This window comes from Tachyglossus aculeatus, chromosome 1, assembly GCF_015852505.1.
Source record: "Tachyglossus aculeatus isolate mTacAcu1 chromosome 1, mTacAcu1.pri, whole genome shotgun sequence".
In the NCBI taxonomy this organism is placed as follows: Eukaryota; Metazoa; Chordata; class Mammalia; order Monotremata; family Tachyglossidae; genus Tachyglossus; species Tachyglossus aculeatus.
In genome coordinates, this window is record NC_052066.1 from 249,147 (window position 1) to 263,745 (window position 14,599).

The window sequence follows — 14,599 nt, forward strand, 5'->3', positions numbered from 1 at the left end:
TGCCAGGCACTGTACTAAGCGCTGGGGTAGATACAAAGTAATTGGGCTGGAGACAGTCCTCGTCCCACATAGGGCTCACGGTCTTGATTCCCACTTTCCGGATGAGGTAACTGAGGTACAGAGAAGTGAAGTGACTGGCCCAAGGTCACGCGGCAGACAAGCGGCAGAGCTGGCATTCGAACCCAGGGCCTTCTGACTCCCAGTCAATCAATCGATCAACCCAGGCCTCCGCTCCATCCAGCAAGCCACACTGCTTCTCAAAGCAGCAGGGGGCAGAGGGGCCAGGACAGGCCCCTGAGGACCTGGGTGTGGTTGGGCCCACTGGAGGTGGACATCTGGATGCAGTCGGGCCAATCAGAGGCAGAGATTATCACATACAGGGTCCCCCCCCGGGAGGGATCGGGCATTTCAGAGGCTGGGATGAGTGTGGTCCAGTCAATCAAAGGCCTAGATAATAATAATAATAATAATAATAATAATAATAATAATAATGGCATTTATTAAGCGCTTACTATGTGCGCAGCACTGTTCTAAGCGCTGGGGGGGAATACAAGATGATCAGATTGTCCCACGTGGGGCTCACAGTCTTCACCCCCATTTTACAGATGAGGGAACTGAGGCCCAGAGAAGTGAAGTGACTTGCCCAAAGTCACACAGCGGACAAGTGGCGGAGCCGGGATTCAAACCCATGACCTCTGACTCCAAAGCCCGGACTCTTTTCACTGAGCCACGCTGCTTCTCTAGATGAGGTCGGGTCAGGCCAATGAAAAGCAGGGACCTGGGCGTGGTCGAGCCCACTGGAGGTGGATATCCATTTTCAATCAGTCCAGAGGCAAGAGCTGAATGTGTTGGGCTAATAATAATAATAATAATAATAATAATAATGGCATTTATTAAGCGCTTACTATGTGCAAAGCGCCGTTCTAAGCGCTGGGGAGGTTACAAGATGATCAGGTTGTCCCACGGGGTGCTCACAGTCTTCATCCCCACTTTCCAGATGAGGGAACTGAGGCCCAGAGAAGTCAAGTGACTTGCCCCAAGTCACCCAGCTGACAATTGGCGGAGCAGGGGTTTGAACCCATGACGCTGCTTCTCTAATCTATATGTCTTACAGAGAGATCCCTTTCATCTCCAAAAACCGCCAAAGGAGATCAGGGCTGAGAGCAAGCAGGGAACAGAGGGACAGCAGATGACCAGAGAGCACGGAACAGAGAGAGGGGGATTACAGACGGGACGCAGAGGTTTCGATAATCTTACAGGGAGACCTGGGGTGACTGGGCTATACAGGCGCAGGGATGAGGCTGGGGTTGGGCCACTCAGAGGTGGGGCTGAGGATCATTATCATCATCAATTGGAATTTTTGAGCGCTTACTATGTGCAGAGCACTGTACTAAGCACTTGGGAAGTACAAATTGGCAACATATAGAGACAGTCCCTACCCAACAGTGGGCTCACAGTCTAAAAGGGGGAGACAGAGAACAAAACCAAACATACTAACAAAATAAAATAGAATAGATATGTACAAGTTAAATAAATTAATCAATAGAGTAATAAATATGTACAAACATATATACATATACACAGGTGCTGTGGGGAAGGGAAGGAGGTAAGATGGGGGGATGGAGAGGGGGACGAGGGGGAGAGGAAAGAAGAGGCTCAGTCTGGGAAGGCCTCCTGGAGGAGGTGAAGGCCTCCCCATTTTACAGATGAGATAACTGAGCCCCAGGGAAGTTAAGTGACTCGCCTAAGGTCACATAGCAGACATGTGGCAGAGGCAGGAGTAGAACGTAGGTCCTTCTGATTCCCAGGCCCGGACTCTATCCACTAGGCCATGCTGTTGCCCATCTGGGGCAGGGCTGAGGCTGCGGTGGGACCAATTAGAGACACGAAAAAGAGACTCGGGCCCAGGCCGCTCTCACAAGGAGCTGCAGGCCGGGGCTCTTCTCCATAGATGAACCCAGGCGCTCGGGCAGGATGCGCTCCGACCAATCCCGCACGGGAGGGAAAGGCGGGAGGGACACGGCCCGTGGCAGGGAGGGTGGAGATTCTGGCACTGGGGTGACACCACCGAGACTGGAGAACAGGAGGACCCAAAAACTGAGGCGGGGAGGGCTGCTGGGCGGCAAGTGTCCATGTCAAAAATACAGCCCCCGGGGTCACAACTGAAGAGAAGCAGTGCGGCCACTTGTCTGTGTGACCTTGAGCAAATCACTTCAATTCTCTGTGCCTCACTTCCCTCATCTGTAAAATGGGGAATGAGACTGTGAGCCCCATGTGGAACAGGGACTGTGTCCAACCCAATTTGCTTGTATCCACCCCAGTGCTTAGTACACACATAGTTAGTGCTTAACAAATACCACAATTATTATTATTGAAGGTGTGAACGCAAGCGGGACCAGCCTGGGCCACACTAGGTTTGCGCCCCCGGGCTCTCGGGCTCTGAGGCCAACATCCCCTTGACATGAACCTTGATGACTCCCTGCCCACTCCTCTCATGGTCAGTCTGTGGCTAAGTCCTCCCAGTCCTTCCTCCACCACCTCACCAGAATCGCTCCCTCCTCCCTCCCGACCCGAGGCCACCGTGCCCATCCAGGTGCTGGCCAGATTCCGGTTCAACTTTGGTGCTTTGGATGCAGCAGGGCCTCGGCCACCCGGCCCGACTGACGCATTTACAGATCTCGCTTCTCGAGGGCCACAGGCATGTTCAATGCACACTGACAAAGGAGGGGGGCAAAGACGTTGTCAGGGGAGCGCCCCAAACACCGCAATGCATGCTTCTCACCTGTGTGTCTGTTGCCAGGCAGTCTGGGAAGCGGGCCAACAATGCCAGGAGGCGGCCAAGTTCTGGGCCAAACCCTTTTCCGGTCCACTGCTCCCTCAGCATGCTGTGCAATCCTGGCAGGCAATGAATGGCAGTCAGTCAGTCAGTCAGTCAATCGTATTTATTGAGCGCTTACTGTGTGCAGAGCACTGGACTGACAGCTAGAAAGAGTACATGGCGTAGTGGATAGAGCCTGGGAGTCAGAAATTCATGGGTTCTAATTCTGGCTCCACCAATTAATAATAATAATGATGGTATTCGTTAAGCGCTTACTATGTGCAAAGCACTGTTCTAAGCGCTTGGGGGGATACAAGCGCTTAGAACAGTGCTTCAGCGCTTAGAACAGTGCTTTGCACATAGTAAGCGCTTAATAAATGCCATTATTATTATTAGTAGTAGTAGTATTACAAGGTGATCAGGTTGTCCCATGTGGGGCTCACAGTCTTAATCCCCATTTGACAGATGAGGTAACTGAGGCACAGAGAAGTTAAGTGACTTGCCCAAAGTCACACAGCTGACAAGTGGCAGAGTCGGGATTAGCACACAGGACCTCTAACTCCCAGGCCCAGGCTCTTGCCGCTGAGCCACGCTGCAGCTGTCTGCTGTGTGACCATGGGCAAGTCACTTCTCTTCTCTATGCCTCAGTTCCCTCATCTGCAAAATGGGGATTGAGAGTGTGAGCCCCACGTGGGACGGGAACCCGATTTACTTGTATCCACCCCAGTGTTCAGTACAGTGCCTGGCACACAGTAAGTGCTTAACAAATACCATAATAATTAAGACACTATAACAATAAACAGAATCATTCCCTGCTCACAATAAGCTTACAGTTTGTGGGGGGGAGACAGACATTAACAGGTAGGAGGCCCCAGAGGGTTAGGGCTTCCAGGGTGCAGACATCAATCAATCAATCAATCAATCATATTTATTGAGCGCTTACTATGTGCAGAGCACTGTACTAAGCGCTTGGGAAGTACAAATTGGCAACATATAGAGACAGTCCCTACCCAACAGTGGGCTCACAGTCTAAAAGGGGGAGACAGAGAAAAAAAAACCAAACATCCTAACAAAATAAAATAAATAGAATAGATATGTACAAGTAAAATAAATAAATAAATAGAGTAACAAATACGTACAAACATATATACATATATACAGGTGCTGTGGGGAAGGGAAGGAGGTAAGATGGGGGGGATGGAGAGGGGGACGAGGGGGAGAGGAAGGAAGGGGCTCAGTCTGGGAAGGCCTCCTGGAGGAGGTGAGCCCTCAGTAGGGCCTTGAAGGGAGGAAGAGAGATAGCTTGGCGGATGGGCAGAGGGAGGGCATTCCAATCAATCAATCATATTTATTGAGCGCTTACTGTGTGCAGAGCACTGTACTAAGTGCTTGGGAAGTACAAGTTGGCAATATATAGAGACAGTCCCGACCCAACAGTGGGCTCACAGTCTAAAAGGGGGAGACGGAGAACAAAACCAAACATACTAACAAAATAAAATAAATAGAATAGATATGTACAAGTAAAATAGAGTAACAAATATGCACAAACATATATACATATATACAGGTGATCGTCGACTTCTCCTCCCATTCCCCCACGAGGGCTGATACCTGGCTGAGACTGGCAGACCCCCAAGTTCCCCAGCTCCCAGCCTGGGATTTCTGGCTGGTTGTCCTAACATCCCCTTACACCCCTACAGCCCTGCCGGGCAGCCCCTGAAAGGATCTGGGCTCAAGCCCCGATCCATCAATTCAAAAGTTCTGTGAGCCTTGGTGGTGCAGTGGTTAGAGCCCGGGCCCGGGAGCCGGAAGACTGTGGGTTCGCACTGCCACCTGTCTGCTGTGTGGCCTTGGGCAAGTCACCTCACTTCTCTGTGCCTCAATTATCTCATCTGCAAAATGGAGGTTGAGACTGTGAGCCCAACATGTGACAGGGACTGTGTCCAACTCGATTTGCTTGGATCCACCCCCGGGCTTAGTGCAGTGCCTGGCACATAGTGAGCGCTTAACAAATCCCACTGTTACGTGGCCTAATCATCAATCGTATTTACTGAGCGCTTACTGTGTGCAGAGCACTGTACTAAGCGCTTGGGAAGTACAAGTTGGCAACATATAGTCCCTACCCAACAGTGGGCTCACAGTCTAAAAGCCTAATGGAAAGAGCACAGGCTTGGGAGTCAGAGGTTGTGGGTTCTAATCCCAACTCCGCCACTTAGCTGTGTGACTGGGCAAGTCACTTAACTTCTCTGTGCCTCAGTTACCTCATCTGTAAAATGGGGATTAAGACTGTGAGCCCCATGTGGGACAACCTGAGGACCTTGTATCCACCCTAATGCTTAGTACAGTGCTTGGCATAGAGTAAGCACTTAACAAATACCATCATTCTTATTATTATAATTCTTACAAGATACTCAGGTCGGGCACAGTCCCTGTACCATGTGGAGTTCAGAGTTTAGCCAATCAATCACTCAATCAATCAACTGAATTTATTGAGTGCTTACTGCGTGCAGAGCACTACTAAGCACTTGGGAGAGTATAGTATAACAGAGTTGGTAGACACGTTCCCTGCCCACAATCAGCTTACAGTCTAGAGCAGGGGAAGGATTTAATTCTCATTTTACAGATGAAGTAACTGAGGCCCAGAAAAGTGAAGTGACTTGCTCAAGGTCACACAGCAGACAAATGGCGGCACTGGGATTAGTATCCAGGTCCTCGTCTACCAGGCCTGGGCTCGTTCCACTAGGCAGTGCTGCTTCTCCAGGGGGAGTATTCTATAGCTCTATGGCAACTCATCTCTCTGCTTCAACCCACATATTCAGTCAATCACCAAATCCTGTCGATTCTCTCCTCGTAACAACGTGAGGAGCAGTATGGTCTAGTGGATAGAGCACGGGCTGGGAGTCAGAAGGACCTGTGGGTTCTAATCAAGGCCCCGCCACTAGTCTGCTGTGTGACCTTGGGCAAGTCACTTCTCCGAATCTCAGTTACCTCATCCTAAGTGCTTAGTACAGTGCTCTGCACACAGTAAGTGCTCAACAAATACGATTGATTGAATGAATGAATGAATAAAATAGGGGATTGAGACTGTGAGGCCCCACATGGGACATAGTCCAATCTGATTAGCTTGTATCTACCCCAGCACTTAGTACAGTGCCTCGTACAAAGTAAGCACCTAACAAATACCCAAAATAAACACAAACTCCCCCACCCCACCTCTGGAATCTACCCTTACCGCTCCATCGAAAGGGCCACTCACTTGGGCCGATAATCCAAGCCCATGTCACTGGCCATCTTACCTACTGCCTCAGCCTCCAGCCTTGCTGGTCTCCCTGCTTTGAGCCTCTGTGGTCATCACTACCCCATTATGCACTGGGGAACTCCCCCCCAGCCCTCTTGCACTTGGCTTACTCCGACCCGGACGTATTTTAATGTCTCAGGACGCTAGACGGTAAGCTCCTTGAGGGCAGGGATCATGTGGACTAACACGACTGTCCCTCTCCAAGCTTCAAAGTTCAGGGCTTTGCCCGGGGATCACTAAATTCAAGGGATCGTTGGATCGATGGGCCCCCTCCGCAGAGCCCGCCCCCACACCCGGGGAGGGGGACGGTCCACCGTACCTTTGTAGCGGGCAGCCAGCGTGGGCCCACCTGCGGCCCGAGACTGGGCCACAGACAGGAGGGCTCGCGTGCAGACGCGGCCCACCGCCGGGTGGCTGGATGACGACAGCTTGAAGACCAGCTCGTCCGAGATCGGGTCAAAGATTTCCTCTTCGGTTCCGAGGAGCTCCTCCCTGCTGACGACATGGGAGACGGACTGTGGGCCGGCGGAGCCCGGGGAGGTCCCGCGGGGCCTGGGGCCTGGCTGGTGTGGGATGGCCTGACCTAGCCCGGCACTGAGAGGCAGGGTGGCCCAATGGGGAGAGCACAGGCCTGGGAGACAGGGGACTGAGGCTGCCTTCACTTCACTCGCGAATAGAGCACGGGCCTGAGAGTCAGAGGGACCTGGATTCTAATTCCACCTCCGCCACTTGTCTGCTGTGTGACCTTGGGCAAGTCACTTCACTTCTCTGGGTCTCAGTTACCTCATCTGTAAAATGGGGATCAAGACTGTGAGCCCCACGTGGGTCATCCTGATTACCTTGTATTCATTCATTCATTCATTCAATCGTATTTATTGAGCACGTACTGTGTGCAGAGCACTGTACTAAGTGCTTGGGAAGTACAAGTTGGAGACATATAGAGACGGTCCCTCCCCAACAACAGGCTCTATCCCAGTGCTTAGTACAGTGCCTGGCACATAGTAAGCGCTTAATAAATACTACTTTTTTAAAAACAGCTGCCAACTGCTAATGCCTGAAGTGAGCCTGGCACAGGATGGAGGAGAGTGGGCCCAAGGGGGGGTTGGGTGGACTTGAGGTCATTGTCCCCTGAGCTTTTCCACTGGACCTTTTGGTCTTTTACCATCTGCTCTGGAGTGTGCCATTTTGGTTATCCCCCACCGAGACCCAGAGGCATCAACCACTCTAGGAGATGGGCTGGGGCACACCAAGAATTTTCCCCTGGAGAGACAAACTTGCCTCCCATCTAATGCCCATTCAGCCCTGCCCTCTGAGGCACCTGGCGGAACAACCCCCGGAACCAACGCCCGGTCACCTGCTGGCTTGGAGGACACTCTGCAGCATGGTCACCACGGCCACCCCCGTCTCCACATCATCGGTCAGCAGCAGCTGGAGGAAATGGTCACTCCGCAGAACTGCAATGCAACATCAGGCCCGCGAACGTCAGGACCACGGCACAGAGGAGCAGGCCACCTGGACAGGCCCAAGGGACACTTCTCCATTCTCGGACCCTCAAGCCAAAGGGCGTCCACCACCTTCCCACTCCTCCCGCCTTACCCGCTTTGCTCCTCTCCAGCCGACGGACTCCTGGTGCCCCTCCCTGACCGCTGACCCCCGGCCCCCCACTCTGCCCTGCCTCCTGCCTCCTCTCTCTTCACACCCGGCAGAAGGCCGCTCTCCCCATCTTCAAGACCCTCGGTCACCCCAGCCCTCCTAGAAGGCCTTCCCCTAAGCCCTTGGGAGAAGACAATACAGTACCGTTTGTAGGCACATTCCCTGCCCACAACAAGAGCACGGGCTTGGAAGTCAGAGGACATGGCTTCTAATCCCAGCTCTGTAACTTGTCTGCTGTGTGACTTTGGGCAAGTCACTTAACTTCTCTGTGCCTCAGTTACCTTGTCTGGAAAATGGGGATTAAGAGTGTGAGCCCCACGTAGGACAACCTGGTTACCTTGCATCTACCCCAGCGCTCCCTCCTCACATCCACCAAACTAGCTCTCCTCCCCACTTCAAAGCCCTACCAAGAGCTCACCTCCTCCAGGAGGCCTTCCCAGACTGAACCCTCCTTTTCCTCTACTCCTTCTCCCCTCCTCATCACCCCTACTCCCTCCCACTGCTCTACCTCCTTCTCTGCCCCACAGCACTTGTGTATATTTGAACATACTTATTCTATTCATTTTATTAATGATGTGTATATATCTATGTTTCTATTGATCTATTTTGATGCTATTGATGCCTGTCTACTTGTTTTGTTTTGTTGTCTGTCTCCCGCTTCTAGACTGTGAGCCCATTGTTGGGTAGGGATAGTCTCTATCTGTTGCCGAATTGTACTTTCATTCATTCAGTCATCCAAGCACTTAGTACAGTGATCTGCACACAGTAAGCGCTCGTACAATTGAATGAATGAATGAATGCTTGGCACATAGTAAGCACTTAACAAATACCATAATTATTATTAACAAGCTTACAATCTACAGCTTTCAGTTACAGTCAGATAGCTGTCTCTGCACTATTTAAGTACTAACTCATATACATATCCTCTTATAGGAGAAGCGGCGTGGCTCAGTGGAAAGAGCCCGGGCTTTGGAGTCAGAGGTCATGGGTTCAAATCCCGGCTCCGCCAATTGTCAGCTGCGTGACTTTGGGCAACTCACTTAACTTCTCTGTGCCTCAGTTCCCTCGTCTGTAAAATGGGGATTAAGACTGTGAGCCCCCCGTGGGACAGACAACCTGATCACCTTGTAACCTCCCCAGCGCTCAGAACGGTGCTTTGCACATAGTAAGCACTTAATAAATGCCATCGTTATTATACTCGTATACATTCTTCCTCTCTGAAAATTTCTTCATTGTTTCCACTGCTCCTTCAAGGCAGGGGATGTGTCTACGAACTGTATCGTTTCCTTCCAAGCACTTCCATCTTAACAGACTCGAGCATCACCTGAAGTGGAAGTGACAGCACTTCCAGAAGTGGTGTTGCCAGATGACAGGGCCCTAGTGGACTGCACCCGGGGAGACAGGCAAGCGATCGTCCAGGATCCGTGTTTGCAAATGACGGGGCCCTGGTGGCCCACGTCTGGGGACACGGGCAAGAGGGCATCCGGAACAGTGCTGGAAAATGACTGGGTCCTAGTGGCCCGTGCCCATGGAGACAGGCAAGTGATCATCCAGGATCGGTGTTGGCACACGAGTAAGCCCTAGAGGCCCGTGCCCGGGGAGGCAGGCAAGTACTCATCCAGGATCGGCACTGGCAGATGACTGGGCCCTAATGATAATAATGGCATTTGTTAAGCGCTTACTATGTGCAGAGCACTGTTCTAAGCGCTGGAATAATAATGGCATTTGTTGAGCGCTTACTATGTGCAAAGCACAGTTCTAAGCGCTGGGGGGGATACAGTGTGATCAAGCTGTCCCACGTGGGGCTCACAGTCTTAATCCCCATTTTTACAGATGAGGTAACTGAGGCTCAGAGAAGTTAAGTGACTTGCCCAAGGTCACACAGTAATGACCCGCATCCACGGAGAAGGGGAAGTGATCATCCCCGATTGGTGTTGGCAGATGACTGGGCCCTAGTAGTCCACCCTGGGGAGACAGGCAAGTGATTGTAAACCACTTCAACGAACTAACTAGGCACTAGGGGCTGACTGGGTCCTGTGGGCAGGGAACGAGTCTGCTAATTCTGTTATGTTGGACTCTCCCAAGCACTTTCGATAACCACCATTGATTGACTGATAAAGAAAACCCAGGTGATGGTGCAGACTGCGCCGGAAAAGCCATGCACACAATCAACAATTCACACCTGCCACCACAGAGCCGCTATCTAAAACAGAGAAGCAGCGTGGAAGCTTAGGGCATACAGCTCAGGCCTGGGGGTCAGAAGAACCTGGGTTCTCACCCCGGCTCTGCCACTTGCCTGCTCGGTAACCATGGGGAAGTCGCTTCACTTCCCTGTGCCTCAGTTAACTCATCTGTAAAACGTGGGTTTAGATGGGGAGCCCTATGTGGGACAGGGACTGGGTCTAACCTGCTTAACTTGTATCTACATCCAGCGCTTGGTACAGTTCCTGGCACATATAAAGTGCTCAAAAAATACCACTAAAAAAACAAAAAAACCTCCGCGAAACACTAAACGCTGTCACAGAATTGGGTGGCTTAGGCAGCACACTGACCGGCGATTCAAGACATGAGAAGAATGAGCAACAGTGGGATACGCAAGCAACGAGAAGCTGCACAGCGAAGTGGAAAGAGCCCGGGCCTGGGCACTGCGAGATCTCAGTTCCTATACTGGCTTTGCCACTTTCAATCAATCACTCATTCAATCAGCGGTATTTACCAAGTGCTTATTGTTTGCAGAGCATTGTACAAAGTGCTTGGGAAAGTATAAGATAACAGAGTTGACAGGCACCTTCCCTGCCCACAAGAGGGGGAAACAGGCATTAATATAAATAAATTCATTACAGAAATGCATGTGAGTGCTGTGGGGCTCAGGGTGGAGTGAATGCCACATGTCCAACGGGGTGGACCCAAGTGTTTAGATGATACAGAAAGCAAAGGGAGTCCAGGAAAAGAGGGCTTAATCAGGGAAGGACCCTTGGCAGGGAGGATGCTTGCCTGCTAAGCGAGTTTGGACATTTAACTTCTGTGTGTCTCAGTTTCCTCATCTGTAAAATGGGGATAAAACACCTGCTCTTCCCTCAGATACCCTGTGAGCCCCCTGTGGGACACTGACAGTATCTGAGCTGTTTATCTTGTTCCTACCCCAGTGCTTGGCTCACAGTAAGCGCTTAACAAATCCCACTGTGGGACATAGAGTTGAGATTGAGAAACTGGAAGCCAGGGCGGCAGCCTTTTAAGAACACTGTGAAATCACGCTTCAGGCAAGGCTTCATCCCGGCTGAAAACCGGGTGTCAGTGGCTCTGTTTGGATCAGCAGGGCACAATGCCACCGAGAGGGAGTGGCTCTCTTGGGGCAAAAGCTTTGTGAGGAACGAGAGACCAGGCACAGCAAGTGGTAAGCACAACACAAGGGACAGTGTTTTCGTGTGCCAATGAAGCATCGTGGCTTAGAGGAAGGAACACGGGCTTGGGAGTCAGAGGTCGTGGGTTCTAATCCCGGCTCCGCCACTTGTCAGCTGTGTGACTTTGGGCAAGTCACTTAACTTCTCTGTGCCTCAGTTACCTCATCTTTAAAATGGGGATTAAGACTGTGAGCCCCATGTGGGACAACCTGATTACCCTGTATCTATCCCAGCGCTTAGAACAGCGTTTGGCACATACTAAGTGCTTAACAAATGCCATCATTATTATTATTCTTTTCAATCTCTCAATCTCTCTCTCTTGTCTTCTCCCAGTATGAAGGGTGATTGTACAGTCTAGTGCACAGCCCCCAGTGGATGCTCAGGAAATGCCTTAACCCCCCTCATCTGCCCCATCTCCACCCACTACTACTGCTGCCTCCAGTCAGGTTGGGGTTCTTGTCAGAGCACCCGCCCGGGCCTAACCTATCCTGTACTGGCCCTAGAAGGGAGCCTGGGTTGGGGCGGGGGTGGTGGGGTCTGCTCTGCCCAGGCGGGAGCGGGGCTAGGCGATCTGGAATGACATCACATCAGACTGGGGGGGCTTAAGTGAGCCCACTGCTGGGTAAGGACTGTCTCTATATGTTGACAGCGTGTACTTCCCAAGCGCTTAGTACAGTGCTCTGCACACAGTAAGCGCTCAATAAATACGATTGATTGATTGATTGATTGATTAAGCCAAGTCGGGTGTGGGCAGGGCAAGGGCTGGGTCCTGTGGGCACAGGTTGGGAAGCCACGTAGCAGCAGTTGTGGTGCCAAGTGAAAAGGACTCCTCTGCTGCCCTACACTAGGCCTTGACCCCCTGTGGGGGCCTGGCACCGAGGGTGCCAGATGACCTACAAGTGACGAGGGAGAGAACATGATGAGGAAGGCTCCCCACGTTCCCCACCCCCAACACCCAAACACCACCTCAAGCCCTGACGCCCCCCCCTACCCCGACTCCTCAGGCCTCCCCGCCCGCCCCCACTGCGGCTCCTTTACCAAACTTGCTGAGCTCCCGGTGCCCTCCCAGCAGCCAGCAGAGAGAGTCCATCACAGTCAGGAAACAGCGCAGATATTCAGCTCTCTCTTCCTCCTTGGTACAAAGAGCCAGTGCCATCACCTCACTGCCCATGAGACCGGTCCCTCGGCCCTCTGGGGCGCCACCGCCCTCTCCCTGCCGCCCCCAGACAGCCGGCGGCCCCGTCCGTGCCCGTCCGACAGCCGCGGCGAAGACGACAAGACCCAGGGATGCCGCCCACCAGGCCACGTTCCTTCCCTCAGCGAGACCGCCCCAACGCGCTGCTCCGGTCCTCGGGTCCCCCCGCAGCCCCGGCTACCCTGCCCGCTGCAGCCAGGCCCAGAGAGGGATCTGTCTAAACTAGCCGACCAGCCGATCCTCAAAACGATTTCCGGGCTTCCCTCTGTTGAGTCTCAGCTCCCTTTTCCCCTACTCTCCTGCGGAGCGATGGAAGGACAGTTGGTCCAACAGGGCTGTGGTAAGCCTGCTCCTCCTGCTATCTCCTGCCAGTACCTCTCACTTCCCTTGGGCCCTGCCACCTTCCCTCACATCCTCTGACCCCTCCTGCCATGCTCACTTTCCTCAGCCCCTTGCGCCTCTTTCCCCAACCTCTTCCTGTCCCCCACCAGGTCCCCTCATTTCCCCCAGCCACTCTCACATCTCCGGGCACTTCCTTCTTCTCTGCCGAATCAGGGCATGAACCCAAGCACGGTTCCTGGAGACGGCAGGTGAACGCAAAGCGGGAGGGTGTAGACGCGGGGGATTTAGATGTGGGCACGGGAGGCTGAGCACCCAGGCCCTCGCGCAGGCACACATACATTCGCGTACCTTAACGGACCGGATATAGCGCGCCTGGAGCCGTCTTCCCAAAAGCAGGCAGTTGTCTACGGCCGAGGGAAGGGATTGATGGTAAAATTCCTCTGCCCTTTCTTCTGGCTCCAGCCCCACACAGCAGTGACTGAAATGGAAAGATCCGAGCTCAGGTCTTCACCTGCCTGTAAGTGTGTGTGTGTGTGTGTGTGTGTGTGTGTGTGTGTGTGTGTGTGTGTGTGTGTGTGTGTGTGTGTGTGTGTGTGTGTGTGTTTGTAATAATATTAAGCAAGCACTTAGTACAGTGCTCTGCACACAGTAAGCGCTCAATAAATACGATTGACGGATTAAGCGCTTACTATGTGTGAAGCACTGTTCTAAGCGCCGGGGAGGTAACAAGGTGATCAGGTTGTCCCACGGGGGGCTCACAGTCTTAATCCCCACTTTACAGATGAGTGACTTGCCCAAAGTCACACAGCTGACAATTGGCGGAGATGGGATTTGAACCCCTGACTTCTGACTCCAAAGCCTGGGCTCTTTCCACTGAGCCACGCTGCTTCCCCTTGCGACATGCTGCTTCCCCTTACCTACGGTGACACTCCCTTGTGAGAGGGGGTGGGTCTAAGTCCTTGCACATGCTGGGCTGTGGTCCCTATGTGCGGGGGTGGGGGATTGGAGTCCGTCTGATGACCTTGGGCCTCGGTTGGTGCCCGGTGCCCAGCGGGCGCATGGCAGGCACACAGTGGAGGTTCAGCACAAAGCATGAAAGGCAACGCTCCGGGGTGGCCGGGCATGGCGATCGTCGGAGGAGCGTCCATCCGGGCTCCGACTTGTGGAACCAGGATGCCTCCGCCGGGCCCCGGCCCAGTGGCCCCGGGACGGCAAGCCGGCCGCACGGGAGGGTCTGCCCGCACAGAAGCGAGCAGGGGGGAGAGCCAGGGCCGGACGCCGGTGACCCCGGTTCACCTCAAGATGCGGGCGAGGCGCGTGGGCGTGGTCCAGCCGCCGGGGCCGCCCGAGTAGTCCCGCCGCAGGACCAGAATGCAGAACGCGATGAGATCGTAGTCATGGATGTCCCGCTGGAGGGCCCGCAGCTGGGCACTTCCCGATGGGGCATCGTGCAGGATCGCTGTGGGGCGGGATGGCCAAAGGGAGGTTCAGATCCCCTCCCATTCATTCGTTCATTCACTCAATCATATTTATTGAAGGTTTACTGTGTGCAGAGTACTGTACTAAGCGCTTGGGAGAGTACAATATAAACGAAATAAACAAACACGTTCCCTGCCCACATAAGCTTACGGTCTAGAGTGTCTAGATTTGAAACCCTTAAGTTCTAGAGTGTCTAAGTGTCTAGAGGCAGGGAGACTGACTAATACAAATAAATAAATTACAGATATGTGCATAAGTGCTGTGGGGTTGGGAGGGGCCCTCCACTCTCTCTTTTCTCCCTCCCTCCGTCTCTTTGTCCACCTGCTAAGTTGTCACTGGAAACACCATTCAGTAGCATTTCAAGCCACAAGACATTTATAGGGGCCGGCAGGACACGCAGAGGGAGCCTGAAG

At 52.9% G+C, this 14,599-nt stretch overlaps 1 protein-coding gene across 2 annotated transcripts in view; it reads right to left on the minus strand.

The window, feature by feature from the left end:
• Positions 1-14,599, minus strand: part of IQCB1 (IQ motif containing B1) — a 28,132-nt gene that overhangs the window by 10,555 nt on the left and 2,978 nt on the right. Inside the window, exons 2-7 of one of the 2 annotated variants that reach the window (XM_038747568.1) lie at positions 14,004-14,166; positions 13,056-13,185; positions 12,209-12,302; positions 7,471-7,570; positions 6,436-6,608; positions 2,783-2,895 (exon numbers count right to left, since the gene is read on the minus strand). In XM_038747568.1, the coding sequence (XP_038603496.1) occupies positions 2,783-2,895; positions 6,436-6,608; positions 7,471-7,570; positions 12,209-12,302; positions 13,056-13,185; positions 14,004-14,166 (773 nt within the window). Of the gene's footprint in view, positions 1-2,782; positions 2,896-6,435; positions 6,612-7,470; positions 7,571-12,208; positions 12,303-13,055; positions 13,186-14,003; positions 14,167-14,599 lie in introns of both variants that reach the window. The other variant, XM_038747567.1, reaches the window with a different exon arrangement.